We start from the raw sequence: 27,784 nt of genomic DNA, 5'->3' as shown, positions 1-27,784 counted from the left end.
CATTCAGCCCTGTGCGTGCGTGCGTGCGTGGAATATATATAGTTTTTGAGGGGCGCTAGCCACTCCTATATACAGGTTTAATTTTTGTTTTTAGTTCAATGTTTGTTTTAAAAACGCCATTGACAATGTTTTGTCACCGTTTGTTTTACATCATCATTACATCACTGTAAGATGTGTGATTTCTTTCAGCAATACTATAATGATAATGTTGCTTGGAAAGAGAGATACACTATATATGAGGTATATGTGGTCATATGAGTGGCACTATGATGCTGTGGTCTACTAGGAGGGGCACTGCCGACCTGTGCACGTCTATGAACACGCTGTTCCTCAACCAAAGTATAATCCATGATGAGTGGAACTAAAACAAGCAAGGAACAAGCCACAGTGCTTCATCTCTAGCCAGTACAGAACACTGGACACAGTTGCACATGCTATCAGGCTACAGCATACTAAGCACCGATAGAGAGTTATATCTATACATGTACATGTGTTGTTAAGCAGGCGTAGAAGGCAAGCACTTCCAACTGCAAAACTGCTATTTAATTGAATGCAGACTATAAAAAGGCTGCTCCTATATACCCCACATCCAGTGCTTGAAAATCCATAAAAAAAACATAAAAATATTAAAACCTGGAAGTCACAAGAAAATAGATTTCTTGGAGGCAGATAAGGATTGTTTATTTCTGAACAGGAAAGAAATCTTTCTCTCTCTCTCTCTCTCTCTCTCTCTCTCTCTCTCTCTGCAACAGAGAAAGGCACCCCCCCAGGCCCACCCCATGACAGCAAAGAGATTAAATGACCTGTGAATGTGACATTCCATTTTTTTCCATTAGCTCTCATTCAACTTAGGGGCCTGCTGCCCCCTTCTGGAGCCTGGCGGGACGTCTTTCTGTTGCTGCTGTAATTTGAATCATAACACTAGACTCCAAAAAAAATATGCCTTACTGGCCAGATAAAATGTGGTTGGACTCTCATGTAGTCATGGGGCCGTTTGCTACTTTGATTAGAGTAATCAATATATTTTATAAAGCTTGAATACTATTTGCATCATCAAATGCCCCTCTTGCACATCCAAATGGCTTTCACATTCAGTCAAGTCAGGATACGTATTCACTCATTTGATATAAAACAACAACAAAAGGCAGTTGAGTTGCATTTCCTCTGGTATGTCTGATATGGTGTTTATTCGCTCGAAGGTGAATATTGAAGGTGGGTACAATGGATACTCTGACAATGGGCACAATGGGTTGGGCACACCCAAATGGGGCCTGCATTTACAACTTGCATCGTTCCAGAGTAGGCTATAGTATATTAAGAGATTATATACAATGAACAGGCAAATAAGTAAATAATGGTTATAGGATAAATTCAAAACTGAAATTCAAAAACGTTCTAAAATAGCCGATCTACAGGTCATGTTGCAACAAATTGTGAGCTTGTAGATCAGCTATCAAATAATTTCTGCATAATACTGATGTTGGACTATACTCGCTTTGTGGTTCAAATACACTCGAACCAAACGCAAATGTCCTGCCACGACCCCCCTATGAAGAGAATATCCACAGTCTTGTGGATATTAAAATAGTCAAATGTCCTGCCACGACCCCCCTATGAAGGGAATATCCACAGTCTTGGCTAGGGCCAAATGTCAACCAGCTCAAACAGATGGTGTGAAGAGCCCGGCTGAGTGGGGCTGGCCTTGGTTGGTAGCAGATAGGGAGTGAGGGCAATGTAATGCATGGGAGGTGTCTGTGCGTGCATCCATGCATGCATGCGCGTGCGAGCTTAGGCGCTGGAGAGATGGGAAAAGGTGATGCTTGAGGCCGGTACAGTATTAGACACCGGCCCGGAGGCAGAGAGGGAGGGTTTTTTTTGCAGGCGTGGGTTTACTCAGTGGGCCAATATAATCAACTGCTGTGACAGACAGGTGTTGGAAATGGAATGACAGCGAGGGGAAACCTCATGCCGGTGATCTCGGTTTGATAAGAACATCACGAGTTCAGCATCTAATTTGTGAACCGGGAAACTGACAAGCAGTACTGACAGAGACGAGCAAGCGCCCCAGTGGTCGTTGTATTTTTACAGTGACTTTAAATAGTACAGTCGAGCCTCATTTATCAGAGCGTCAGACTTCCAGACTAAAGTGGAGGACCGGTTACTTAACTTACTTCCAGACTAAAGTGGAGGACCGCTTTGCAGAAACAGCTGCAGGAAGCCTGAAAGTTTATTTTCCAGTTGCAAGTACAAACAAAATGGCAGCTTAGATGGAACATAATGTTTCAGAATGTGTTTGCGTTGAGGGCCAGATGTAGATTACACAGATAACACTGATTATTACACTGAAACATATGTGACTAAATTTGACTGAGGGACTGACATTTTTTTAATTTTCGCTTTGTCGTATGAAAGCAGGGAATCATAGCTTCAAATTGACATTGGTTGTTCAGTTTGACCCACCAGTTTTGGAGATGTGGGTTATAGAGTAATGTCTTACAGAAAACAGCGAATTGAGAAAACAGGCTTGAAAGGTTCACTTCTGTGGTCTCTAGCACCTAGCTGTTTAAACATTTATTTCATATTTATATGTCAATTTCAGCTCTGACACTTATTTCAGACATGCTCTAGTATGTGAAGAGTCTGCCTGTCACTATAAACTCATTAAAAAAAAGTCACACACAACAGAACCTGTTGCCAGACAACGGCAATTTACACTGACCACGTCAACCAAATATGGGCACATCCATGTCCATATTTGAGTATAAACCTAGCACTCAGACAAACAAACACCACCCTGCCACCCACACCTTGATATAAAAACAAGATATAAAAGTATCTTTGCACCGATTCCTTATTTCAATTGGTCACAGCTGAATTTGTGTCTGTTCAGGTTAGACCCTGGGAAAAAGAATAACCAAAAATGAATACAAAGTGGTTTTTAGTTGGGTCTACCGGGGCCTAACTATTCATTGAAAATGTTAAACATTTTATTTTAACCTCTAATTAACCTCTTGTTTATTCGTAGAATGAATAGTGTCATTTTGAGTATCCTTCAACATTTATCGCGATGAATGGATCGGTACAATAACGTTTCCAGCCATGGTGAGACTTCATCCTATTATCAGATGCTGTTTGATAGCAGGGAGCGGACTTGTAAAGATGTGGCTTTTGGTGACTATACTTTCTGTTTGTTCGTTTTACCTAACATTTTAGTATGAAATTTAGCACACCCAATAGTAACAGAATCCATTGAAAAATCTATTTTATCAATTATGTTGGTTTTCAACCATATCTGTATCTAATATTTGAGTCTGTGCAAACAGACCACCAGGGAGGCGTGCCCAACGCGTTTGCACAGCTTTTTGAAAAACTTATACCCATACCTAACACCATGCCAAAATGCATAAACTAGTCACCAAAAGCCAAATCTTGGTGATTTCTTACGAGTCCGCCCCCTGCTATGACAGGGTATCATCAGAATGTTATGCTTCTATCCTTATATGGGCAGTCTCCAGGAGGCGACAAACGAGTGCAACAGACCAAATGGACACACATGAACATGAACTGACTAATTGCATCACTCGTTAGCTGTACACATACAGCATGATTTACTGTACCCTATTATCATTAATCAATAGATTTTGGTAAAGAGAACATATATATTATGACAGATGTGATTTTTAAAGGTTGCAATGTAATTGTGAACACTCAAAATTATTTTAATTTCCCAACTGCGCCGTGACTCATAGTATCATGAACGGAAGCCAACAGCCAAGTGTTTCTCCCATGCCTTCTTGCATCTAATATTTTCCATCTGCTCAGCACTTAGGGTGGGAGAACCCCCAGCCAGTCAAGTTACATCCCAGCACATCACCTCCTGTGAGCAGTTGAGCGTCCCCCCCTTCACCCCTCTCCCTCTAATCTTCAATGGAGAAAAAACTAATTCATATTCAGTCTTTTCCTATTTGTGGTTGGGCGAGGGAGGGTCATCATCAGAGGCGTGGAGCTGGGTAACAGATAGATAGGTTAAATTCACCTCTGCACCAATGCCTATTGCAGAGGAGAAAGCAATCTTCCCCAGCGCTGCTCTATTTGCCAAACCCATAGCTAGTGTCCAAGTTTGGTCACACATCAGTGGCCCTGAGAATGTCTATTCCATATCCGATGCCCAATGAAGACAACATGCAATGATGGGAAAGAGAGGGCAAACATTCAGATAATTGGTATAACAGTAGCATGATGTGTGCTATATACTGTATATGTGCTGATGTGCAGAGAATGTGAAGATCGGTTCAGATCATCTGTTTTGTTTAGCCTGTAAGGAAATGGAACTCAGTGCCATTCTTTAATTGCCCACATTGGAAGATTACCTTTTGAATGTGGCTGTATAAATCTATAAAGAAGTGTGGATTATACAGGAGGATTATAGCATGAGGACATAACACGGAGAGCTTCCGTGTGTGCCTGCCCTCGCCTATGGAGGGGTGTGCCTCCTCTTATCATCACGCTGTTTTGCTGAGAATCCTCTCCGTTGTTGAATTATCTGGACCGCCCAAGTGGAAACTGAATTTTCTGTGGAGTCCAAAGCATCTTAAGAGAATGAAGGGGGATGGTGGTGGGAAACTAATAAAAAAGGTGCAAAAACCCATCGTGAAGAAACAGAATGGAAAGCTACGGCCCCATTCCTGGTGCCGGTGGGAGAATGGTAATCAAGGTCTTCAGACATTACTGTACCAGTCCACCAAAGAGGAAATAACTCCTTGTTCCTTCCTTTTCTCCACACAAATTGCATGTGGCACAAAGAGCCAGTGTTATCGCCAAGCAAAAGTGATATTTATCTATTGACTGTAGGTATGTACTGGCTACAGTTCACAGCAACAACATTGCAATGTCAAGCAGCCAAGCAAATGTCTTTGTACTAATAACGAAGAAATGTTACATTGTCTGTCCATGGACAGACAATACGAGAATTAAAAATCACACGAGTAGCACACAAACATCCAATTGTCTCGTCCTACCACTCCTTAAGCTGCCGGCGTGGGACTGCTATCATCTGCTAATATAAATTGCCTGTTAACTGCTGTCAATGGCAACCTGTTTAATTTGTTCGGCTTGATGAGCCTTTGTTTTGATTACAGATAAGTAACGATTTCCATATGCATGCATATTCATATTCATTCACTCTCTTCAGATGCATTTGAATTCATTAGGAACACGTTCCTGTTAGCCATCTGACAAACGAGCACTGATTTTCTCTTTCATAAGCCTTTTCATGGGCCACTGCTGCAGAAGCTTTGGTGTTTTCCAGCTTATACTAACACTGTTTAAGTCTTTCCAGATCAGTTTATAGCACTAAGCCAATGTGATAGACACGTAAAGCCTCACATCAGTGGTACAATTTCACCCCTGACCGGAATATGAGGAATATGTCGACTCTACGCATAGTTATTGTCAAAAACAAAAACATACAAACATGTCAACAAACCAACTCTGTGACTTGTCACAAGCCTACTCTGCAAATCTGACCTTGGCCTTAAACAGAGGTGCTAACAGACCTTGTTCTATGTGTGATCCTACATACTAAGAACATATATTTTACGTGCCCTGATGAAGACTCCTTTGAGAGTCGAAACATGTTGTCTTTTTTACATTTCTAAAATAAAGTACCTTGATTTTTATCCACCCTCTCCTAATTTCCGAGTGCTCGGATCGCAGCCTTTCCCCTAGTATTCCAGTCCCACTTCTCTTTGAAGCACCAGTCTACTTTACTTTTAAACTTGCATTTCACCTCCATCGAGCACCTGGTTCATTCTCTCTTTGACATAATATTTTGGGTTTGGGTTTGAACGCTTTAAGGTTAAGCCAAATTTAATATAGGAGGACATGCCCAGAATAGGCATGTCATCCTCGATTACATTTGGCTTAAGGGAGGACAGACAAGAGGGGGCTGACCTCTGACCTCTCACACGTCATGGCGTCAGGTGCAAACAGTCAAGGCATATACTGATGACATGAGGAATCTCCATATATGGGCATGAAAGGCACATGGACTGCAGGATACAGAGATCTCCATATATGGCCATAAAAGGGACAAGGACGAGATAAAGACAGGCGGGTACGACGGGCACTCTGACAAAGCCCCCCGACACTATGACTTGACATATTGGTCCGCAGTGTGACATGCACAACATGTTTTGAATTTGCAGATCGGCTATTTTCAGCAAAGGGATTTAGTGTAGAGGGCAAAAAGGAGGCGGCCAACAATGGACACCGGCTGGGGGACAAAGTATAGCTTTTAAGTGGTAAAAATAAATTGAATTAAATTTTTTTTTTTTGCCCCATCCATTTTGTTTACAGACCGACATTTGAATGCGTGCTGCTTAGTAGGAGGTACGCTCACAGACGTCCACATTCTCACACTCGAAGGAAAATCATTGTTGGGGAAACTGTGCGAACATTGTTCTGAATCCAAATGAATGTGGACGGAATCCTGTTGTGAGAGTGCCTGTCAAAACAAATAGTGGTGGAGAAATCGACAATGGAGAGCTGAGCAACACAAAATCTCAGAGAAAGCAAGGCAGATAAAGACATACTGTAAGCCAGGAATACGTGTTGGATCAGTATTTGGCAGCTTTAAACTGAAGGACAAGATAACTTGAGTAAGCCTGGCATACTAAAGAATTGCTCTAGAAGTTTTATAGATCTATGGTGAGTGTTGCAATATGGGGGTGGGTTTGCACAACTGAGTCCAATGAATTGCTTGCATATTGCAAGTGAAATCTTTTTAGGGCTATAACTATCGATTATCTTCTTAGTGGTTATATTATTGATTACTTTTACGTGTGTTTTCTTACGTTTTTAGTATTTTTACATATCAACGAATCAACAGAAAGATTTTTTAGTTTTTTGTGGCTTTCGCCTATATATAGTTTATAGAGGGATAGACAGTAGACTGACAGGAAAATGGCGAGAAAGATGGGGGGGTGACATGCCGTAAAGGCCACCAGGATTGGGAGTCGAACCCGCGGCACACTGCCAGACTGGATTACCAGCCGAGGTGCCTGAACCGCTGAGCCACGGCCCAGGCCAACAGAAATAATTTGAATCGATTGTTTATTCGATTATTCAGATAAACCATGAAAAGCCCTATTTTATATTTTATATTTCATACTCAACAATTGTGTTTCACAAAAACAGTGAAAATAGCCACTATGCTATATTTTGGGGGATTTGGGAAAGTTCTATATATTTTTTTTTTTAAATGTATAAAAAAAAATCACCAGAAGTACCAGATGGAGGATAGTGGAGTGCGGTGGGATGCATGAACACGGGGTAATATAACTCACCAGCGCTTCATCCTCAGACAGAACCCGCTCCTCATCCAAGGAAAACACCACATTGGCCTGGACTTCATCGACCGTAATGCTGCGACATTCAGAGACACAGATGGCAACGGACAACCGTGTTAAAGTGACTCAGTAGCTACAATAACATCCCTAGATATTCTGGAGGAAGAAACATGGGACGGAAGAACATGACCGGTGAGGAGGGTGAACGGGACATCAGGGTGGCAAATGGCAATGAAGGAAGGAAGGAAGGAAGGAAGGAAGGAAGGAAGGAAGGAAAGAATGAACGAAGGAATGAACGAAGGAACGAACGAAGGAACGAACGAAGGAACGAACGAATGAGCAAACGAACGAACGAATGAGAAAACAAAAGGACGGAATGAAGGCCAAGTAAGTATAGGGGATATTGAATAAATACAAGAAAGAAAGGTAGAAAGGTGGCAAGTCAAAACTGGTGGGATAATTGGAGTAAGTAAGTAGGAATGTGGATAACTGAGCAAAACAAGCAAAGGAAGTAATACAACCCGACGACAATGGCTAGCCGCTATTGAACGGATTCCACCTCCACAAGCAGTTTTGTGTCGATATGAGGGTACTGTAGGTAGCTTCATGTTAAAATGAAAGAGATATCACGTGGCCTGGACTTTTCTTTGTCAATTTCACAGCTGCTGCTAATGCTGTGTCTCCACTCTAAGGGATTACACAGTTAAACACGAGCACGCGCACTACACATTAAAAGGTGTCCTTCATGCTAGCAAGCAAAGGCCTACTGCATCCACTCAGTGAGATTCAGCCCGGTCTCACAGAAAAGAGGTCTGTTCATCACAGCCAACCTTCACTATTTCAAAGATTTTTTTCCAGGATGTGGTTTTTAAAGACTAAGCTGAGTATCAGTAAAGTAAGAGAGGAGGACTTTGAAATTCCTTTCGTAAGCTATATGCAACAAATTGTTCTTTATTTACTTTTTTATTGTACTGTGCCAGTCCTGTCTTTTTTTAACAGTTTTGTAATCAGATCAGTTTCTTCTCTGCTACCGTTACACCGTAGAGTCCGTCCTCCTCTATGGCTGTGAATGCTGGACACTAACACAAGCCCTACAGAAATCCCTGGACGGATGCTACACCAGAATGTTACGTGTGGTACTGAACATCAACCAACGATCAACCAGAGAAGATAGCAGTAAGGAGGATGAGACTAGCTGGCCACTGCCACAGACACCAAGAACTCCCGGCCAAAAAGCTTGTACCGTGGGAACCAACACACGGGCATCGATCGAGAGGACGCCCCACACCGATGGAGAGCTTGTCTGAGGACGACGTAGAGAGAGAGACTAAAATCATAATTTACAAAAAACAAATGCAGTAGTAAGGTCCAAAGCATACTTGAGCCCATATCAACATAGTAAATGTGTGATGTACTCCTTAGTCATTCTACTATAGGACTTCCTCACTGGCAGTAAAAAGCCGCATACTGACAAAACACACACGCACACACACACACGAGCACACAATACAGCTCTAAGCACTATTGTATTGACTACAATGGCTAGTATTTTCTGCTTGTCGTCTTTAAAAGTTAATTTAGCCCAACGCTGCCTGGTTCAGATAATGTTTCGGTCCTAGAGCCTATCAGACAGATGGGAAAGCAAACGTCCAAGGTGAGCTGTGACAAATCAATGAGCGGGGGAAACCGATGGTGAAACAGTCTGCATTTACATAGAGCCTCTTTCCAAATAACTTTCCATTCAACCAGCAACAGCAGAGACAGCCATGCAAGGCACCGCCAACCTGCCTAGAGCAGGGGTTCTCAACCACCGGTACGCAGACCGGTGCAGGTCCGCGGGACAGAGACAGCGGCCTGCAATTCAATTTCTAGGCCCAAGAGCACTTGTTCAGTGACGTCGTCAGGGTATGAGAAGGAACAGGGTCGAACTGGAACCTTCTGATACCCAGATAACTGCTATACTTGACCCCTGTGTGTGGCTATATATACTATGTAGGCTATCTATAGCTATGTCCGAAATCACTCACTAATCCACTGCTCCCTCCCTACTCCCTATACACGGAGTTCTATGTAGAGGACTATTCGGTATTTCAGCTGTGACGTGAGCGCCCCCTCCAGAGATACTTCCGGGTCCTACTTTTGTGTCGCTTTTGTGTCCCCATAGACATAAATCTGAGACGAAAACAACCACGAAAGTCTAATTTTACAGCTTTCCTTGCAACAACAAAGCTACTGGTCTCCCAAATCTGGCTGTGACAGGCTGTCTGCCCCACACTGAATATACTATCGCCATTTTATTTCATTGTGTCAACTAAATCCTCATTAATGCAAACTAGATTCAACATACTCAACCCTGCACACATTCTAAATATGCCCCCGAAATATTGTACTGAGCAAATGGACTGTTACCACCTTCAATAATAATAGTCTTTAATGTCTCCAGATATATATTTTATTTGTCATGGACAGAACATTAATAATTCTACTCGAGTTGGAAGCATTAAAAAACATTTTAACCCTCAATGGCTTCCTTTCTGAAAAATAACGTCATTGTAAAAAGATTCATGCATTTTATTTACAATGAGATGCGGACGGGAGCTGGTGCAACTTGGACCCGGACGTAACCCGGACGTAACTACAAAATGACGTCGGACTTAAATACAGAATAGTATATACTGTAGTAGTGAACTAATACAAATAAAAATAAAATAGACATTACTCTTGTCACCATTAATGAGCCTTTGCTGTCATGTGCAGTGCAGTGTGGTGTGCAAGATCAATGTTGAAATGTTTCTTTTAGCGCAACGCATGCTGAATGCACGTTTAGTTGGTCACGATAGTGACCATTGGTTGTAAGCTGCCTTTAACGATGCATTGTGTTTGTGATAATGAGCCCACTAGGGTATAATAATTACTTTAGGACACCACTACAAAAATATGTAGTCACTATATAATATTGCAGCATACTGTATTATAGCAAGTACTAGGGAGTGATTTTGGACACAGCCAGGGTTCTCCGGCAATCTCCTCTGAAGATAACTGCTAATAACAGGTGTGTGGGTGAAGGGGTACACACTGCTGATTTTAATCAGAGGTGGGGGGTAACAAACAGACAAAATTACAGGAAAGGTATAAACAACAAGCAGGTGCAAAGTGCAAACACAGTATGGAAACTTTTTACATTGCTAAATCGACAGACAAGACATCCATTTATGCACAATATATCCACCATGCCACACAAACACAAAGTGCTGTGCATTGTGTAACTAGCTTGCTCTGAAACAGACCGCAATAAACATGAGAGACACGTACACACCGACACAAAACCTGGCAGAGGGAGAGAGGATAAAAACCACAACCTGTTAGTGGGCCTTTGGGGGCTCCATCATGGTTCATTTCCTGAAACAGTTGGTAGACTCTATTTATAGGCCCAGCATACTGGTACCAGTTAATCCTACACTGGGCTACCAACTGCCTGCCAGTTGGCACAGGGGAGATGCTCGTGTGTGGTGCTTTGGAGGATTTAGGACACAGCGATGCAGGGAAGTCAGGAGCTAAATACACTACTGAACAAAGTGTAGGATGTGTTTGTGTTGGGATGTCTTAAATCTTAAATCTTTGGAGGACCAAAATGATGTAGCACTTTCTCAAATTAACTTTTAACTGCTAAACCTTGGTGTATCAACCAAGGTGTGTGCTCAACCCTTCCACTTCCAAGAAAATAAATACATTATTCTACCCCTCAAAATCCCTTAAACCATGGGAGCTTTGAGCTGAAAGAATATTTGCATAAAAATAAAAGTTAAATTATCATAATAATCATCAGTGTGGCATCCTTCAGGGGTTTTAAATATATGTATCTATTTCAGAGGGGACTCAAAAGTTTTTGTGAAAATTACTAATTTTTGAGCAATTACTAATGAGGAGGTAAACGGACAACAAAATGGGATTACTTTATAAACTAGAGAACAATTATCAGTGAATCTGCATTAAAGATAATTAACACTTCCTATCCAATGGATTAAGCATAGGGCACTGTTTTGTCATTACGGACAGCGACGGAAGCCTTGTATCACACATTTAAGCACCCACGACATGCCTGTTAATCACGTTAATCCAATTCTGACTCAGTGCGGCACTTGAGAATGTGCAAGAATCAGCTATACACGTGACTTACGAAGGACTTTGCATTTATCATAAAGCTGACTAAACTGAGCTTGACATTTGGGTATGGGAGCTGCCGTGCTTACAGGGGGAAACGGTGATGTAGCATGCATATACAGAACCTTGCTTCTGCTGCCTTATTCAAATGAACATCAATACATGTCCTGCCTCCAGCTAGCCAGCCTGCCCGAATCCCAATGACGGATTGACTGAAACAAACGGCGGTATAAAAACAAGCGGCACTTGCAGATATTTTAGCTTAGTAATGTGTTTGTTTAAGCTCAGGCCCTGGATAGATACCGCTTGGGATGTGGAGGGGATGGATGGAGGCGGGGAGGGAAGGGACCAGCGGCCGCGAGGCTGAATAATGGTACACATCCAGGCTCGGGAATGCATTAGCGGGCACACAGCGCCCCGGAAAAGCGCTACACAAGCACTTCCTCCTGGATGCGGCCATATGTTTTATAGCAATTTTGGTTTACTACACCCGGACTCCGCATTCTATCCGGCAGAATATGCCCTGTTAGCTGGAGCAGTATTGATTCCTTTCAGAGGCGGCATGGAAGGAGGAGGGAGTGTGGGGGGCTACACAGGGGAGGAGGGAGCGGGAGGCTCATTGGATATCAAGGGCTCTGTTTTTCTGCAAGCCACAAGGAAATTTAAATATCTCGCTGGAAAGCAAAATGGGTGCCATTCTCCATGAAGCTGGCAGAGGTTAAACACTGCTCACGGCAGCAAGTTAGTCGACTCTGGGGGCAGGGAGGAGGAGAGGTGTTGCGAGCAATGACAGCCGGCCCCTGGCGGTACTCTGAGGCAGGAGATTATGCAACGCAAACAAGGCAATGAATTGCTTTTTGATGTTGGAGGAAGAATAAAGATCCAAGGCGGAGTAGTTTCAGGGGCTGAGGGAATGGAGCATGTTCAGCTAAGACAGATGACACTTTGCTGGAGCAGAATTTAGTGTAGACATCACATACGGACAAGTTGAACGTTTGTCTTTTTGAAATGTGTACATCGTGAAGCAAAAAAATATATATATATCCGTGTGTGGCACCATCTCATAGTCAAACCCTAAACCTGTTAAGACATGGGACAGATTCTACGAATGGCTAAATCAGTAGTTCTCACACTTTCACGATTTTTCAAAAATGTAAAAGAAAATAGCAGATGTACAAGCTCACAGTGCGGCCCTAAGTGACACGCTGTGAGCTTGTACATCTGCTAACGAAAAAAATTAAAAGTCACACAGATGCTTTCCCAGTTTTAATGGATTAAGACAGCTTTTGATCTTTTAAGCTGCCTCTGTTTATGCAAGTACACTTTATCTTTTCATAACCTGTACCAGGTGTGCTTTGTAGTTAGTGAGTTGAAGTATCCTAGCTAGCTACATAATAAAGCATATATACATCTTCAAACAGCTATCCTTTAAAACTACGTTGCATTTTCAATACAATGGGTTTCAGAGGGGTTCCACGGATTGCCCTGTGTACAAAAGACTATTTGACATTTCACTTCAAGTAAAAGCTGGAAAAGTTTCAGTCACGACAGGGGAACTGTCTAGTGAACAGTTTTATTTACCTGCCATCTCTATTGCTGTCCAACTCATGGAAAATGCCGGTTACTGTTGTGTTCGGCCGTCTGATACCTTTGTAAAGAAAAGAAAATCATAATTTGGGTCAGCAGACTGTTTAAAGCGGTCCCCACATCACAAACGTAACACACATTAAGTCATGAGTCGCGGCAACATCTATACGGCCATCACAAAGTTGTGGTTGAATTTTCCCCTGTGAACACAATCACTCTTTCTATCAATCCTTAATCCATGAGAGAGACAGAGAGAAGAGGGAAGAAAGGTAAGAGTGTTGAGTTGAGCAGAAGGATGTGAGGAGAGGGGGGGGGGGGGGGTTCACCCGGTGCTTGGGCAATCAGGCGATGAGTCAGTCATGCTGTGCGAGAACATTTGGTTCCCCCTGCAGGGTAAAAAAAAAGCATGTCAAGAGTCCAGAATGCAATCAGGCAGCTTTGTGCTGTACCGGCTGGCACGACAGTGATTTCCTTCTCCTCCATTCATATGCGGCTTGAAAAGGAGCCGCAAAAAACCTCCCTCAAACCTCTTCTTCCCGACGTGCACGTGACTGACACCCCACCCCACACACCAACTAATTTCCCCCGATTCAACATTTAGCTGAGTGGAGGAAGTTCTCTTGTGTTCATTGCTTACAGTAAAGCGTCTCCACTCTCTCCAGTACATCATCAGCGGAGAAGAGATTCTAAAAGGGGCAAAATGATTAGCCCCTAAGACTGGGGAAAATCACTTTACATAATGCTAATTGCACATCCACTGCAATTACCTTTCTGTATATGATTTGGGTAATTATGGAAAAGCTAATTGTGAATATTTCTACTTTTCTTTGTTGCTGTGCTGAGCTGAGCTTAGACCGTGCAGCAAAAATAAAAAGCTGTTTATGAATTCCACCAAATCAAAATGAACCTTATGAATTATTTAAAGTTTATTGTAACATTGTACCAGTTTAATCCTATTGAGGTTAAATGTCAAAATGTATAGTTCTGTTGCTTGATTGTGATTGGCATTGTAAAATACTCAATAAATACACACCTGGAGTCCTGGAGCGTATAAGTATCACTGCACCAACATCTTGTTTACAATATTTGGAGGAGCAGTATAAAAAGATGAGAAGTCTGCACACAGCTCTTCTCTTCTGATTAGTTTATTGTAGAACTAGAAACACTGACATTTTACAGGTTCACGACGTTCATCAGGTGACATTATTAGTGACACATCTCCCGTATCATGGTATAGATAGAGGGTCACAGTGACCACAGAGACAATAGGGCAGGAATAAATTACTTAGAACACCATTCTGGGCCTGGGCCATGGCTCAGTGGTCCAGGCACCTTATGGCTGGTAATCCAGTCTGGCAGTGTGCCGAGGGTTCGACTCCCGACCCCGACGGCCTTTACTGCATGTCTTCCCCCCATCTCTCTCCCCATTCCTGTCAGCCTACTGTCTGTCCCTCCATAAAATATATGAAATAAAGGCGAAAAAACATTAAAAAAAGAACACCATTCTGTGAAGTTAAAAATAATTATCATTGTGGTCTTTCCACAATGAGTACAAAATACATGAATGTCTGAAGGTTCTACAAGTTTGCAATGAACCCCAAAGAATGATCTTATGCATGCATGCATGACCGTGTCTCTTGCAGATTAGCCCATTTTGGGCGGGAACCCCTTTTGGTGTTTCATTATGTTATACTTTAGCTATTTATTTATTTTTAATATATTTTTTATCCCACGATTTTGTAACCCATTTTTCACCCCTGTGTCAATCATCTACTGTGATCCTGGGCTCTACACACCCTCCGCCAACCTGGGGAGAGCAACGGACTTAACTCATGCTTCCTTCATGCTTGAGTGTCCAAGTTGCTCCTTTACACCTGACAGGGGGGAGTTTCCCTGGTTGGACGTAGCGTGTGAAAGGAACACGTTATTCCAACCAGTTCCTTTCCCCTCTATACTTTAGCTATTGAAAAATAGCAGAACTACAAGCTCATAGCGCGCCACCGAGTTGCGCGCTACGAGCAATTTTGCAAAAAAAAAATTGCAATTTTGCAATTTTGCAACTTTGCAACTTTGGCAAAGTTGTGTCACTTTGTTGTGTCGCAAAATTGCAATTGGCTATGGTTACTAATGGACACCATCACTCATCTCACCCTGCGTTACCCTGGCAATAATACAGTGAGAAAAAGAGGAGAGAAAATAGACTGCATCAGCAGTGTAATGGAGAACTGTGCCTTGGCTGCAGACCATGCTGTACTGAAGTTTATTTTTGTTGCTAACAAAAGACAGCCACAACTACTAGTACTGGCATTGAACAATTCCCCTTGCCCTTCAAATTACTGTGGCTATGAGAAATGTTCTAAGACGGAAAGGCTGATATGAGGGAGCTAATTTTGTCTTCGAGTATTGCACTACTAGGTACAATGTTGGAGATCTGGTCCAAGTAGCATTTGAATATAGAATCTGAAACATACTGTGTTATGTTCAATCAACATGTCTGGATGCTTTTACAGTAGCATAACGTAATCAAGCGTCAATCACGGAGATGTACACTATTGGCTCAAATACCTTCGTGAGATGGTCTAACATTGCTGACACTGTAGTGTTGTCCTATCTATGTGGTTAAGGTTAACCCTCCATGAATGACATAAGTAGGTGAAAAGAAAATCATGAAAAACGAAGTTGTGCTTCCGCATGTGGCACCCAACTGTAAATGAGATTATAGAGGCATCTTGGCCTATCAAAGCTATTATCAAGTCATAGCACGGGGCTTCTGCATGCTCTAATGAACCTTTGGGTAGCAGGCAGCTCACCAGTGGAATCAGGTCAACCGCTGGATTACTGGCGAACTTGAGGAAACCCCGCAAACTAAGCCTGAACCCCGGTCCCACATTGCTTTGCATATTAATACGCAACATTAACGTTCAATTATCTGAGGGAGAGAGGTATAATGAAAGTCAAATATGTCTATATGAAGGGATCAAATCAAACAACATCATTAGAAACAGGGGGGAAACAACCTCCATGTGAACCCATAGCTTATCACGGTTGGTATTAAGGAGGTCTACTTGAAAACAAAACCACAGGATCAGTGCCTTTCTCCCATGAACAGGGGACAGCCTTTACTATTCAAGGAGGATTTACCGCATATCTCCCAGCCAAAACCTAAGGACTCATGAATACGCAGTCTGTCAAATGGCTAGGAGGAAAGGCAGATACAGCTCAGTAATGCAGTCGCCTCAGTCTGTGAAAACAACGTGACATTTTTGCATTAAGAGCTAAATTAGCGCTGGAGGAGCTGTTGGAGATACCAATCTAGGGAGCGGTAATGGGCCTGCAGAAGTTAGCGCCACTGCACATTAATCTGCCAGATACCATCTCACACTATGAGCATCTGCCGCATGTTATGGGCTGCATTGTGCTGAAGTATCATCATATCATGTGAGCACCAGCCCAGGGAAAGATTTTCAGAAACCTGCTTCTTTACACGGACACTGTGGCCATGAGCGATTAAAATGAAGTGGATTGAGATTGAGAACGAGGCATGCTTGTAAAAAAAAAAAAAAAAGAAGAGAAGAAAAGAAGGGTTTTTCAAACATTTTAAACCTCAAGGTCCATCATTTATTCAACATTTGAGCCACGGAGCACCATTTGATGAGATTTAGCCTCTCAAGACCCAAGACTATTTTGTTGTTGATCAAAATAACCATTCTTCTATATTCTCTAATTGTGAAGACTTCTTATAAATGGAGATGTTTAACAATAATTAACTCTCGAGAGTGTAAAATGAAACCAAGAGTTCTAATAAGGGTCCATTTGGTTAACAAAATCCATCTCCATCATTTAGCTGGGGACTACCTGGAACCCCCTCTCAAGGACCACTGGTGGTCCCTGGACCACTGGTTGAAAACCACTAACCTGAACGAACATTCAGTCTAAAGGTGGCCTTACACTAGCCGATTTCTTTCAATCTGAAATCTGATAGCACCACACACTACAGGATAATCGGAGCGGGCAGAGCAAATATCAAACATTCTTGCTGTTGATCGGGCCGATCACGCTTTGAGCGGCCCCGAGCAGATCGATTGAGTCGGGCACCCCCCGAGCGTCAAAAATGCCCGATTATCGGCTAGTGTAAGGCCACCTTTATTCCTCCAAATGAGAAAGTGCGAACCATACATTTCATGTCTATCTCTAATTACTGAAGTATTGTTTTCTTTTTACAGTCAACTCCCAAAGGCACTGCATGATGAACTGTTGTTCTGCAATTTCCTCAGAGGGCAACAATAACATGGCTCTTAAAGAAATCCCCAATAACTGCGTATAAAGCCCTGGGGACAAGCTTGATCAACAGCAGCAGTAATCAAAGGGGAAGACTCTGTATATCTCCTTAGAAGGGCACAGCTGCTAGATCTGCTGACATTCCTCTCCTATAATGCCATACGCTATTGACTTGTTGTAAAAAGGAAAGACTTTTTTTAACCGATTTTGACAGGCCTGTATTCAGGAACTAATGTCCAAGTTAAAGGGTGGTAAAATGGTTCACTATAGGCAGTGTTTTCTAGGTCCATGCAGGCACAATGCAATATCGGTAACCTATCAATGGAGCCTATCATTAATGCATTATAAACACTCTGATCATTTCAAATGCTTTATGATATGTTTTATAGCGTTATGAATATGTATTGTGATCGTGTGCCTATAATCATACTATAATTCAGTCAATGTCTGAGTGTGTGTCTGTCTGTGTGTGTGTCAGAAACAGCGCGTTATCTCATCATTGCCAGCACCAATCACTCCCACTTTTCACACAGGCATTGACCATATGAATATGGAGGTCTTAACGGAGCCCTTTTTTTGATTTGACACATTAATGATTAATAATGAATTTATTAGTGAATTAAAACGCACCCGGGGGCAAATATCTCACAACGGGTAAGGGCTAGTTATATAAATAAATACAAAATACCTATAATTACAGTGGTATAAGTAGATTGTAATACATTATTATTATTATATAATAGAAACTAAGTGTTACCAAAATCTCTCATCAGCAAGTATTGTAGTACTTATTGCAATCCTATTGCGTTTGAATGTTTTTCCGAGTTAAATTTGGTGTTATACTTACAGGTCATGAAGGTAAAATTAAAAGGTTAATAATACATTTTCCATTCACTTAAAGGACGCATAGTTGTAATGATCTTCATGGTCTTTGCGGAGCATTGCCATGGATTCAATTTGATTATTATGTAGCGTAGTTAAGGTAGAGGTTTTAAAGGTTTTAATTCACATCTACAAGAATTTTCCTCAAGGCTTTCACGCTATGGCGGAAAATAATGTATATGCATAATTGGCATAGAAAGGTGTAACTGTAATAACTGTAAAATGGACTGATAGACCATAGACCCCGCCACACTCGACTGAGCGCACTGGTTGGAGGCTCTCAGAGTCTGACAATCAGGCTAGGACTAATGCATTTTACCTTACATTAATGCACTCTTGTGTGTCTCTCAGAAAGGCTCCATAGAGGGAAATATTAGTGGTTAGTGGCCTAGATGGCACTTTTCAGACATCATGTTCTAACTATCATATTGTTCATCGGTAGCCGTATACTGTACCTACTGTACTGTAAAGAAACCACATGCCACATATTCAGAACTCCATAGCTTTCTCCTCTTTAACACTTACTGTAAACCTTATGGAATAACCAGAGCACATTAGCTATTCAGTCAAGTTAAAGCTATACATTGAGAATGTATACTTCTTGGCGGTTCCCTCGCTCAAACCCCCTCTATCACTCTCTGTGCATCTTAATTAAAAAATTCATGTGGCAAGCCATATCAGCCTGCCACACCAAACAATAACACTAAAGGCTCACAGGGGATCAATACAGTGTTTTTGATTTATAGTGTTGGCAGATTAACGATGCGTATTCACTTTGATTCGGGTATTAATCAACATGTAACGTCCCGGTTGCAGGCGGTGGGAAAAGCCTGGCACTAAGCCCCAAAGTCAGCGAAACCTGCCTTGGCATTCCTACTATAAACAAACAAGCTTCCACTCACCGTCCAGCATGCAAAACACACGCCAAAATGAATATGCAACATTCCTCCTCATACATACACACACACACACACACACACAAGCAGCACGCATAATTAGCAACACTGCTAGCGATGCAGAAAGCGAGACAGAATCTTTGATGGATAGCTAACATCGGAGAGACACGCCAACGTTGTCTTAGGCAAATGAAAATTGATGGCTGCTATACGCCCCGAAGATGAGTTGTAAAGGAAAAAAAGGGGGTAGAGTGGGAAGGCATGCCCGGAACATGGCGGATGAGTGACGCACACGTGTCATTAACGTATCATTAAAAAGCACCCTGCTGCAAAGGTCAGCTGGCACTGTGGAGAGATGTGATGGATGGACGCTCAGTGGATCTGCCAAAGTCAAGTGACCTTTCTTTCAGAAACTTTTACGGGGGGTTATTCCGCCAGACACAGATTCAATTGGGAATGCTTAAGGGCGCTGCGGAAGGACATGAGACAGCTGAGAGGACACTGACTGACGAACGAACATTCATTTGGTATCGTTTGCTTTTTTTTCTCTACTGCCAAACAAATGTTATAACTGTTTGAAATACGCAAGCCACACACAAAATACCAGGTTTGTGTGATGGTTTCCAAGAAAGCCACAGTGAACGGGAAACTGTGTGACTGTGAATTAAGATTAAGAATAGCAATATTTGGCAAATCACATTACAAATAAATGTGGTCCGTGCACATGCACGCGCACATACACGCACGCACGCAATCACACACAAACCAAACAATTACTTAGTGTTTGGGGATGAGTAATCATATTGTAAATATAAGAACAATATTTAACGTATGAGAAAATAATCCACCACTCAGGACCCACCACTAACTGTGCATTCTTAAGTCTTGAGTGCCAGTTAAATAATGGCCCGCTCATGTTTAGCACAATGAGTGAATTTGCTTATGACTCATAAGCAACTGCATGGTCACTCAAGGAGTGGAGAATGTGAAAAGGAGGGCTGTGGGACTGCAATGCGCTGTTGCTCGCCACCGTACACCTATACTACATTTATGACTATGGCAACGTTAACCCTTGCGATTCTTTCTATTCCACAGCCATGCCATTTGTCATCTTGACCACTTATCCTGCGGGGGCTGGGGGTCAATTCACTACCCCGCCATCAAATGGGTCTAGGCCAAAATGAAATGGAAGCCGTTGCGCCTGGCCCATTGCAACTACAAATGGTTAGCTTACTATATCTGTAATTGCAGGATCCGGGCTGTTGAGTAAATGGCACTGAATTGACATTCTAGCCACATCATGGTTCATTTTGTCAGAGAGCGTATGTGAGTCACTTACCATTAGCCTCCACTGCTGACGCCATGATACGGTCTGTCTCTTGTTTCCTCCTCCTATGTTCTTCCAGTTGGACCTGGAGGTCCTCTGCTACCTGCTCCAGGTCTCTGAGTTGAGACTACAGACACACACAAAAGCACAGGAGCTTAGATCACTGTTTCCCATTTGTGGGTCATGGCTATACTCACGGACAGATGTGTACATTATTACAATCCCCTATTTTCATTATCTGCCAATCACGTGTTTTGACACTAGATGGTACTCTTCGCTGACTTATGAGTCACCGTTTGTCTCTCTGGCCCATTTTCTACCGTTTGTCTCTCTGGCCCCTTTTCTACCAAAATAACTTTGATCTAGAACTGGTTCGTTCTAGATTATCGGAGCCTTGGTGCTTTCATGGAACTGGCAGCCATTTTTTGGTTCCAGTTCCGAACCAACTTTTACGGTTCTGAACCAATTCTTTTTGAGTGGAAACACTCTGAACCGGTTCAACCCCGGTGGAAAAGGGGTCTTTGTGATACAAAGATCCAGGAGATCGCATGATCGCTAGTTTTCCTCTGCCGTTGGCTTGCTGTTGGTTTCTCCGGGGGAAAACACCTGTAGCTCTTCTGAAATGGACGGCAACTATTGAACAGATGGACGGTTTGGAAGTTGGGTTTGGGAAACACTAGTTTAGATCGGCAGTGAGCCTACAGACACACCAGCACAGGAGTTTACCTGTACATCCACAGAGGCATGGTACTTTATTCCAGGGATTTGGTGTTTTAAATTTGAATGTGCTCTGAGGGAGGCATTTTGTTTTTGACTGCACACTGAATGTACAGTGAGTTCTTGTTTCTCCACCTCTCTGCAGTGGTTCTCAACATGTTTTTGTTTACCCAAAATGTAAACACATCGGGGCCACAGACCCCCCATTTGAAAATATGTTCTACCAGGGACCCCATAGGAGAATACTTTAGTTGTTAAGATGAGATTTAGTACAGAACGCTGCAACTATGTATACGGAATACTGTAGGTGGGGAGATACATGCACCCGCATTGAATGGTGGTGCAGAGAGTGAAACCTTGAATAGTCAATATTATACATCATCTCCCAGCTGGTGAAATAATAATGAAATTAGACAGATACTCATTTCTCTTTGAGAACCACGGACATTTCAGGTTGTCTCCCCTCTCTCTCTTTCTATACATTTATCCTTTTCCACAATGGACAATTTCAATTACTTGTGTCAGGTGTTGCTGTCACACCACAAATGACAGCATGAGACAGCCAAGCATAACCTATCATCACTCTCTATAATGGACCAATTAATAAGAAAACAGCTGTGTAGCCCCGGTGTGTGTGTGTGTGTGTGTGTGTGTGTGTGTGTGTGTGTGTGTGTGTGCGTATCAATATTACCTCCCAATCTCCCCTAAGACTTTCTCATAATGCAGTGATGGATTCTGGTCGGTTCCGATAGGGATGGCTACCTTTCGGGGGCACTCCGCTTGCTTAGCCACATTCAGTCGCTGCAGTGATTTATGGGGACCATTTTGAGTGCGTGAGGGGCTAGCACACTTGCTTGGTTCAAAAAAAGTTCCTAAGCCATGTTGATTTTCAACCCTTTGTCTCGTAACAGTTAATACTGTACACACAGCGTTAGTGTTTCTAGTTAATCAGCACATTGGATACAAGCGTTCAAACAAAAGAAGTGCATCCCTATCAGTGTATTCTTCCGCTAGGAGCTAATTACATACTAGACAAAGACGTGTTTTAGAGATTTTGTAATCAAGTGATGCAAAATCGGTAGTCATTTATTAAAATGCAGTGTGTTTCTGAACACACACACAAACAGTTTTCCCAGGGGGTTCTTCATTTGAGCAAGACTATTTTGGGCATCTGTACGTGTTGAGTGCAGAAACCTTTTCTATAATGCCAGTTTTCGTTTTGTTGAACTCTGCAACCCACGCACATTCACGGCGCAAACACTGAAAACATTCTTTGAGTTTGTTTATTTAGTCTCTCTCTCTCTCTCTCTCTCTCTCTCTCTCTCTCTCTCTCTCTCTCTCTCTCTCTCTCTCTCTTTCAAAGAAAAAGCCTTCATTTAACATCCTGATAAAATGTAGAATGTCAGTGTAATCACTAATATAGTCTGTGGGCCGAAGCTGACATTTGCTAAAACCTATCCAGTATTAATCTTTAACCCCTTGAAATGAGCATTCAAAAAGGGCTTCTAAAAGTCACCAGAAAAGAAATTCAACATAACAACAACCATAAAACTTCTTCTATGGGTCCCTTCTAACCAAAAAAATAGGTTGTCAGCTTCTACACAAACATGTTAGCAAAAGTAATTTCTGAAGCACTTTTCTGTATTGGCCCCCAGACTAATAACAGAGGAAACACACTGCAACACTAAAGCTGGTGACTCACAGACAAGAAGGATAGATTCTACTTTATTTATCCCTGAGGGGAAATTCAATAAATTAGATTATGCATTGCAAGCAACTTGTTTTTTCTACTCTTGGAAACTAATATTTGACTAATACACAAAATAAGAAAAATCACAAGAAGGCTCATCTGTTTGGGGAAATATTTGTGAATGTGCTGTCAGTGTAGTTATATTTTTGTTTTAATCCCTCCCAACTAGAATGTTTTTTTATTTTGTAATTTGAGTTGACATTGATTTTGGTAAGGGGAATGAGTGATGGCAGGCCTCCGTTACCGCCGTTGAATAAAGAGAGGCCATGGATTTATGTTTAGTTGCCCGGGGGTTATGCATCAGAGTGGGGATTCATTATATCTTTTGCAAACTGTTTATGATGTGACAGACACATAATTTGATTTATGATGGGAGCTGGTTTTGTTGCAATTATAAACAAATGAATGTAAAGCTACAGTAGGGATTAGTTAGGAAGTTAAAATGAAGATGGGGTGGGAGTTGTTGTGTTTGGTCTTCATTTGACCGTGTCTGTCTGTGTTATTTTTATTTTCTATCGTATTTGCAATTGTGTTTTTAGGTCTCTGTAATTATTTGTAGTGATTGAGTGAGTGACACACAGCAAAGGCCGCCGGATGGGGAATTGAACCCTCGACTCGCTGTCAGGCTGTGTCAGAGCCTATATATATGGTATGTGCCTCAAAACCATAGGCCACCCCATCTACCATCTATAGACCGATTCAGAAACGGGTCTCATGGTCGCAGGCAACGCATTTCCTGTAGGCGGAGACGACATATCTGCGATGTAAATTGTCGGCTCTTCTACTACATTGAATGGGAAAGTGACTGATGTTAGTCTGCTCAAACGTTACTCTTTTACCTGCTTTTTACTAACACTAACTTTACAAAGATGCCCAGAACATCGGGATGAACCCGTGTAGTTTATGGCTGCTCCCACAGTAGTGGCAACATTCAAATGGAACGTCAAAAAATACCCTGCGGTGGCTGAGACCTTAGAGTATATATGAATAGAGAAGACACCCGAGTTCTCCTTCCATCCACTTGCATTAAGTTGCTCAAAAGCGCATGAGGCGATTTCACTCCTCCTTCCGTGTAGGAACAGAGTGCATTCTGGGATGGATTTGCGTCAAACACATGAACGCACTGCCGTTGACTATCATTGTGCCGTTTGTGCGCGTTCACGTATGAAACATTCGTTCACGTGTCATGGCCTCAAACACATGAACGTGCGCAATGATAGTCAACGGACCAACGCTGGCTCGAGCTGCAATGACAAATCCGGCCACTATGTCCATTTCGCCTCAGGGTTTCCTCCGGGTGCCTTCTCTATTCATATATACTCTAAGGCTGAGACGTCAGACTTAACCAAAACCCAATCTTTCTGTTGTATGAACACAAGGCTGCTGTACTTTACACCTCATACTAAGCATTTAAAGTATGAGGTAAGGCAAGTGCAAGTGTGCAACGTACTGTAATTTTAGGGCCTACCCAATGAAAGCTTTGATACAGTGTATGAATCCGACATGTTTCTTCAAGTACGTCTTGGAATAGTTCATTTGGTATATCCATATTTTATTCCAACTCGTAGCGACTGGCGAGACAAAAAACAAACGGGGGGACCATAACAAAGCGACGGCGAAAAAGCCGGAAACCACAAACGGGAATACGTTTTTTTCCTTTTTTTTTACCATCCGGTCTAGACCGGATCACAAGGCGATTTAGAAACACAGACAAGGTTTTCCTCCGATGTGGAAAGCCTAGTGACACGAGGTTACCCCATCTATGGCTTTGGTTTTGTTTTGAGTGTGATTTGTCTGTTGTCGTGGTTGGGTATTGTATCTTTGAAACTCGTTTTCTCATTCATGTATGTGCACGTCTGTTTGTTTTAAAAAGAGAAAGGTGAAAGCATGCCGATTAGGATACCATGTAAATGTACCTGCAATGCTTATAAATAAAAAAACATGTGAATTGAATATTCACAATAAGTTCACTTTCTGAGTCATGCAAGTTTCCCACGACGATGTGTCCCTGCCATATAAGATATGATTTATGATATGAAGATATGATTTTATTGATCTTGACCTTTATTGATCAGAGTGGAAATTCTGGTAGAAGCGAGTTCCACATTAAGATTGAAACACAGGAGAGGTACAGGTAAGAGACTAAAAGAGTAGAGTCAAGAACCAAACAAGATAAAATAATAAGTTAATAATATACATTCTATAAATAAATAAAAGTATAAACAATAACACACACTATACACTAACAGTGAACACGTGAATGACACGCGAGTGACTTTAACAGACTAGGACATAATCAGCAGACACATTGAGAACAGAGGGATCACCACATGCACAGTGCCCGGGGGATGGGAGCATTTTGGGTGACACCTCAGCCTCGATCTGCCAATCAGTCTTCACACAAGGGAACACGGAACAGAAATATCTGATGAAAAGGAGGCACTGAAAGATCAACTGGTGATCAAGCAGAGATTAAAATAGGGTGCATTTTTGCATCCCAAAACTCAGTTTATAGTTAAGGGATGCAATACAACAATGACCTCTGCATCCACGGGATGCACTACTGTACTGTTTTTTTATTCTAGTTTATTTTTGCTAGCTTAGTAGCTTTAGTTATAATAATCATTTCTTCTTCTGTTTTCTACATGAATATAACCACATTATAACCATATAAAATGAAATTGGAGTTAAATGCTGCAATTTGTAAAATTTTGCAAAATATGACTTCTAACGTTGTTGAAGTGGGACTCATAAAATGTCCCTGGGACTCATCTAAAAGACCATCCCTGCATCCTGGGACTCATTACATTGAAAACCGATTTACATCACTGATCAAGTGTGTGTTGCGTATATACAATATTGGCATGTGCATGTCATCATTTTTGTTTGTGATTGCAAATGTCTGCGACAAAGACGCAAAAAAATGTTCTCCGTTGTCGGAGCAGTTTTCAACTGTTACCATGCGACACACGTGATACAAATTACAATATTAATGTAGGGGCCGGGGGGATAAGGTGCATTTTCTGGTACAGTACATTGTATCATCCAGTACAGTATACAATGCATTGTGTTGAAATTCAAAAAAGATAAAAATGAAATGCTCTGAAATACTAGTTTCCTTATGATTAGTGCATCATATAACACAAAGGTTTAATGGAATAAATGTTTTATGATATGTAGATTATAGACAATATATACTTCAATCTCTTTCATGTTACTGCAGTCATCAACTCACATTTCCACTCACAAATTAATGTCCATGATGACGCCAATAAACAATATAACTTGTAAAACTCTACACATAAGCTTGCTTGCATATTTTATCATTTTAACAAGCAGCGGTGGAGACTAGAGTGCCGTTGTCCAATTTGGAACGGTGCTTAGTGAATTCTATTGGATAATGGAGAGCGGGGGAAATGAACGGCGAAAATAGTTCATTAGTAGTTTCTTATCTTGAAGCACTGCAGCAGAACTGATCCAGAACTGGCTTAATAACTGTGGCAGCGCTTGTTTATTTGTGCACAGCAAAATTACCAGTGTTCATTTAAACATGAGCAATTGGTTCTATTTCTATTTGGACACATTTGAAGCTGAAAATGAGACACTCCGGGGTGACATTTTGTGCATTGAAGAAGATTATTACACAGGACTTTGTGAATTATTTCAACATAATGTTACACCTCAGCTATGGCAGTGCCCAGGGCACCCCTCTGTGGATTTGTCTAGAGCATTTGGGGTGGACTGCCCTTTAATCATTAGGTCTATACATGGTTTCAGACCTATAGTGTATAAACTGCGTCTTAGTACCTGTAGTACATGGACCTGCAGAGAATTTTAGCTCCAGACTCAACTGTCAATGTAGATGGCGAGCTCCCGTTTCTAGCCTCTTGATGCTAACAAGAAGTCCAAGCAGGGTGTCAAAATAGCTCCACAATAGTCCGTGAAGATGTTATGGTGACCATTCACCGTCTTTTACCAGAAACCCAGAAAGTAGCAGCAGCACGGCACCAGTTTCACTCGGTGGGTACTAATACTAGTCTTCCCCCAAACCAGTGTTGTTTTTGGCAGCAAATACCTATTTTAGTTCAGTCATAGTCTTTGGAATAAAACTTGGAATAAAAACATTTAGTTTTAGTTGTTAGTGTTTTAGTGGACTAAATGTCATGAGATTTTAGACGACTAAATCTACAGTTGATTTAGTCGACTAAAATGTATTTTGGCAAGCCTTGATGCTGTAGCAATGACTTTGATGATTTTACGCTTGCTGAAAATAGCCGACGGAATCGACACTGTCCCAAACTCTCCTCAAACTGAGGACTATAACGTGCCGCTAATGCAGCCAGCATAATGGCAAAGAGAAACAGTTCTGTGAAGTTGAAGTGTGTGTGATGACAGGATGGTCTAATTTAATAACGATAAAGGTCATTACACACCCATGGGGTTATGAATAAACAATACGAACATAAATATTCATATGTAGGTATAGGCCTAGTTGATGCCTCATTCATACAGGTTAATTTGTGGTGAAAAATCAACCTTGTTTTTTACAAAGAATTTAAAAATACCAAAAATAGCAGATTGACAATTTGAACTATGTGTTCTTTCACAAGCAATCATTATAAACTTGGTGAACTGAGCTAAACTGAACTGTAGCAACATTGTAAAAGGATCACTGATGATGCGGGGAACACAAGAGATGAGTAGGGAATGGCAAAACAATGGAAATGAACTGCTCTTACAGCCGTAAAGAAGGGAACATCTCGTGTTGACACGCCAAAAACTGACTGCACAGCAGGTTAATGCAATGATAGCAACATCACAGCAGATGCCTTTAACA

The 27,784-nt window shown here is 41.8% G+C and overlaps 1 protein-coding gene across 2 annotated transcripts in view; it reads right to left on the bottom strand.

The window, feature by feature from the left end:
* LOC308335620 (glucosidase 2 subunit beta-like) overlaps positions 1 to 27,784 on the bottom strand; it is a 182,357-nt gene that overhangs the window by 142,252 nt on the left and 12,321 nt on the right. For both annotated transcript variants that reach the window (XM_080792724.1, XM_080792725.1), the window contains 3 exons: positions 20,493 to 20,607; positions 13,092 to 13,158; positions 7,347 to 7,425 (listed from right to left, as the gene is read on the bottom strand). In XM_080792724.1, coding sequence (XP_080648850.1) covers positions 7,347 to 7,425; positions 13,092 to 13,158; positions 20,493 to 20,607 — 261 coding nt within the window. The remainder of the gene's footprint in view (positions 1 to 7,346; positions 7,426 to 13,091; positions 13,159 to 20,492; positions 20,608 to 27,784) is intronic.

This window comes from Protomyctophum bolini (assembly GCF_963924005.1).
Source record: "Protomyctophum bolini genome assembly, chromosome: 20".
In the NCBI taxonomy this organism is placed as follows: domain Eukaryota; kingdom Metazoa; phylum Chordata; class Actinopteri; order Myctophiformes; family Myctophidae; genus Protomyctophum; species Protomyctophum bolini.
Note: the sequence above shows the minus strand (reverse complement) of the source record. Positions and strands in the feature narration are given on the sequence as shown.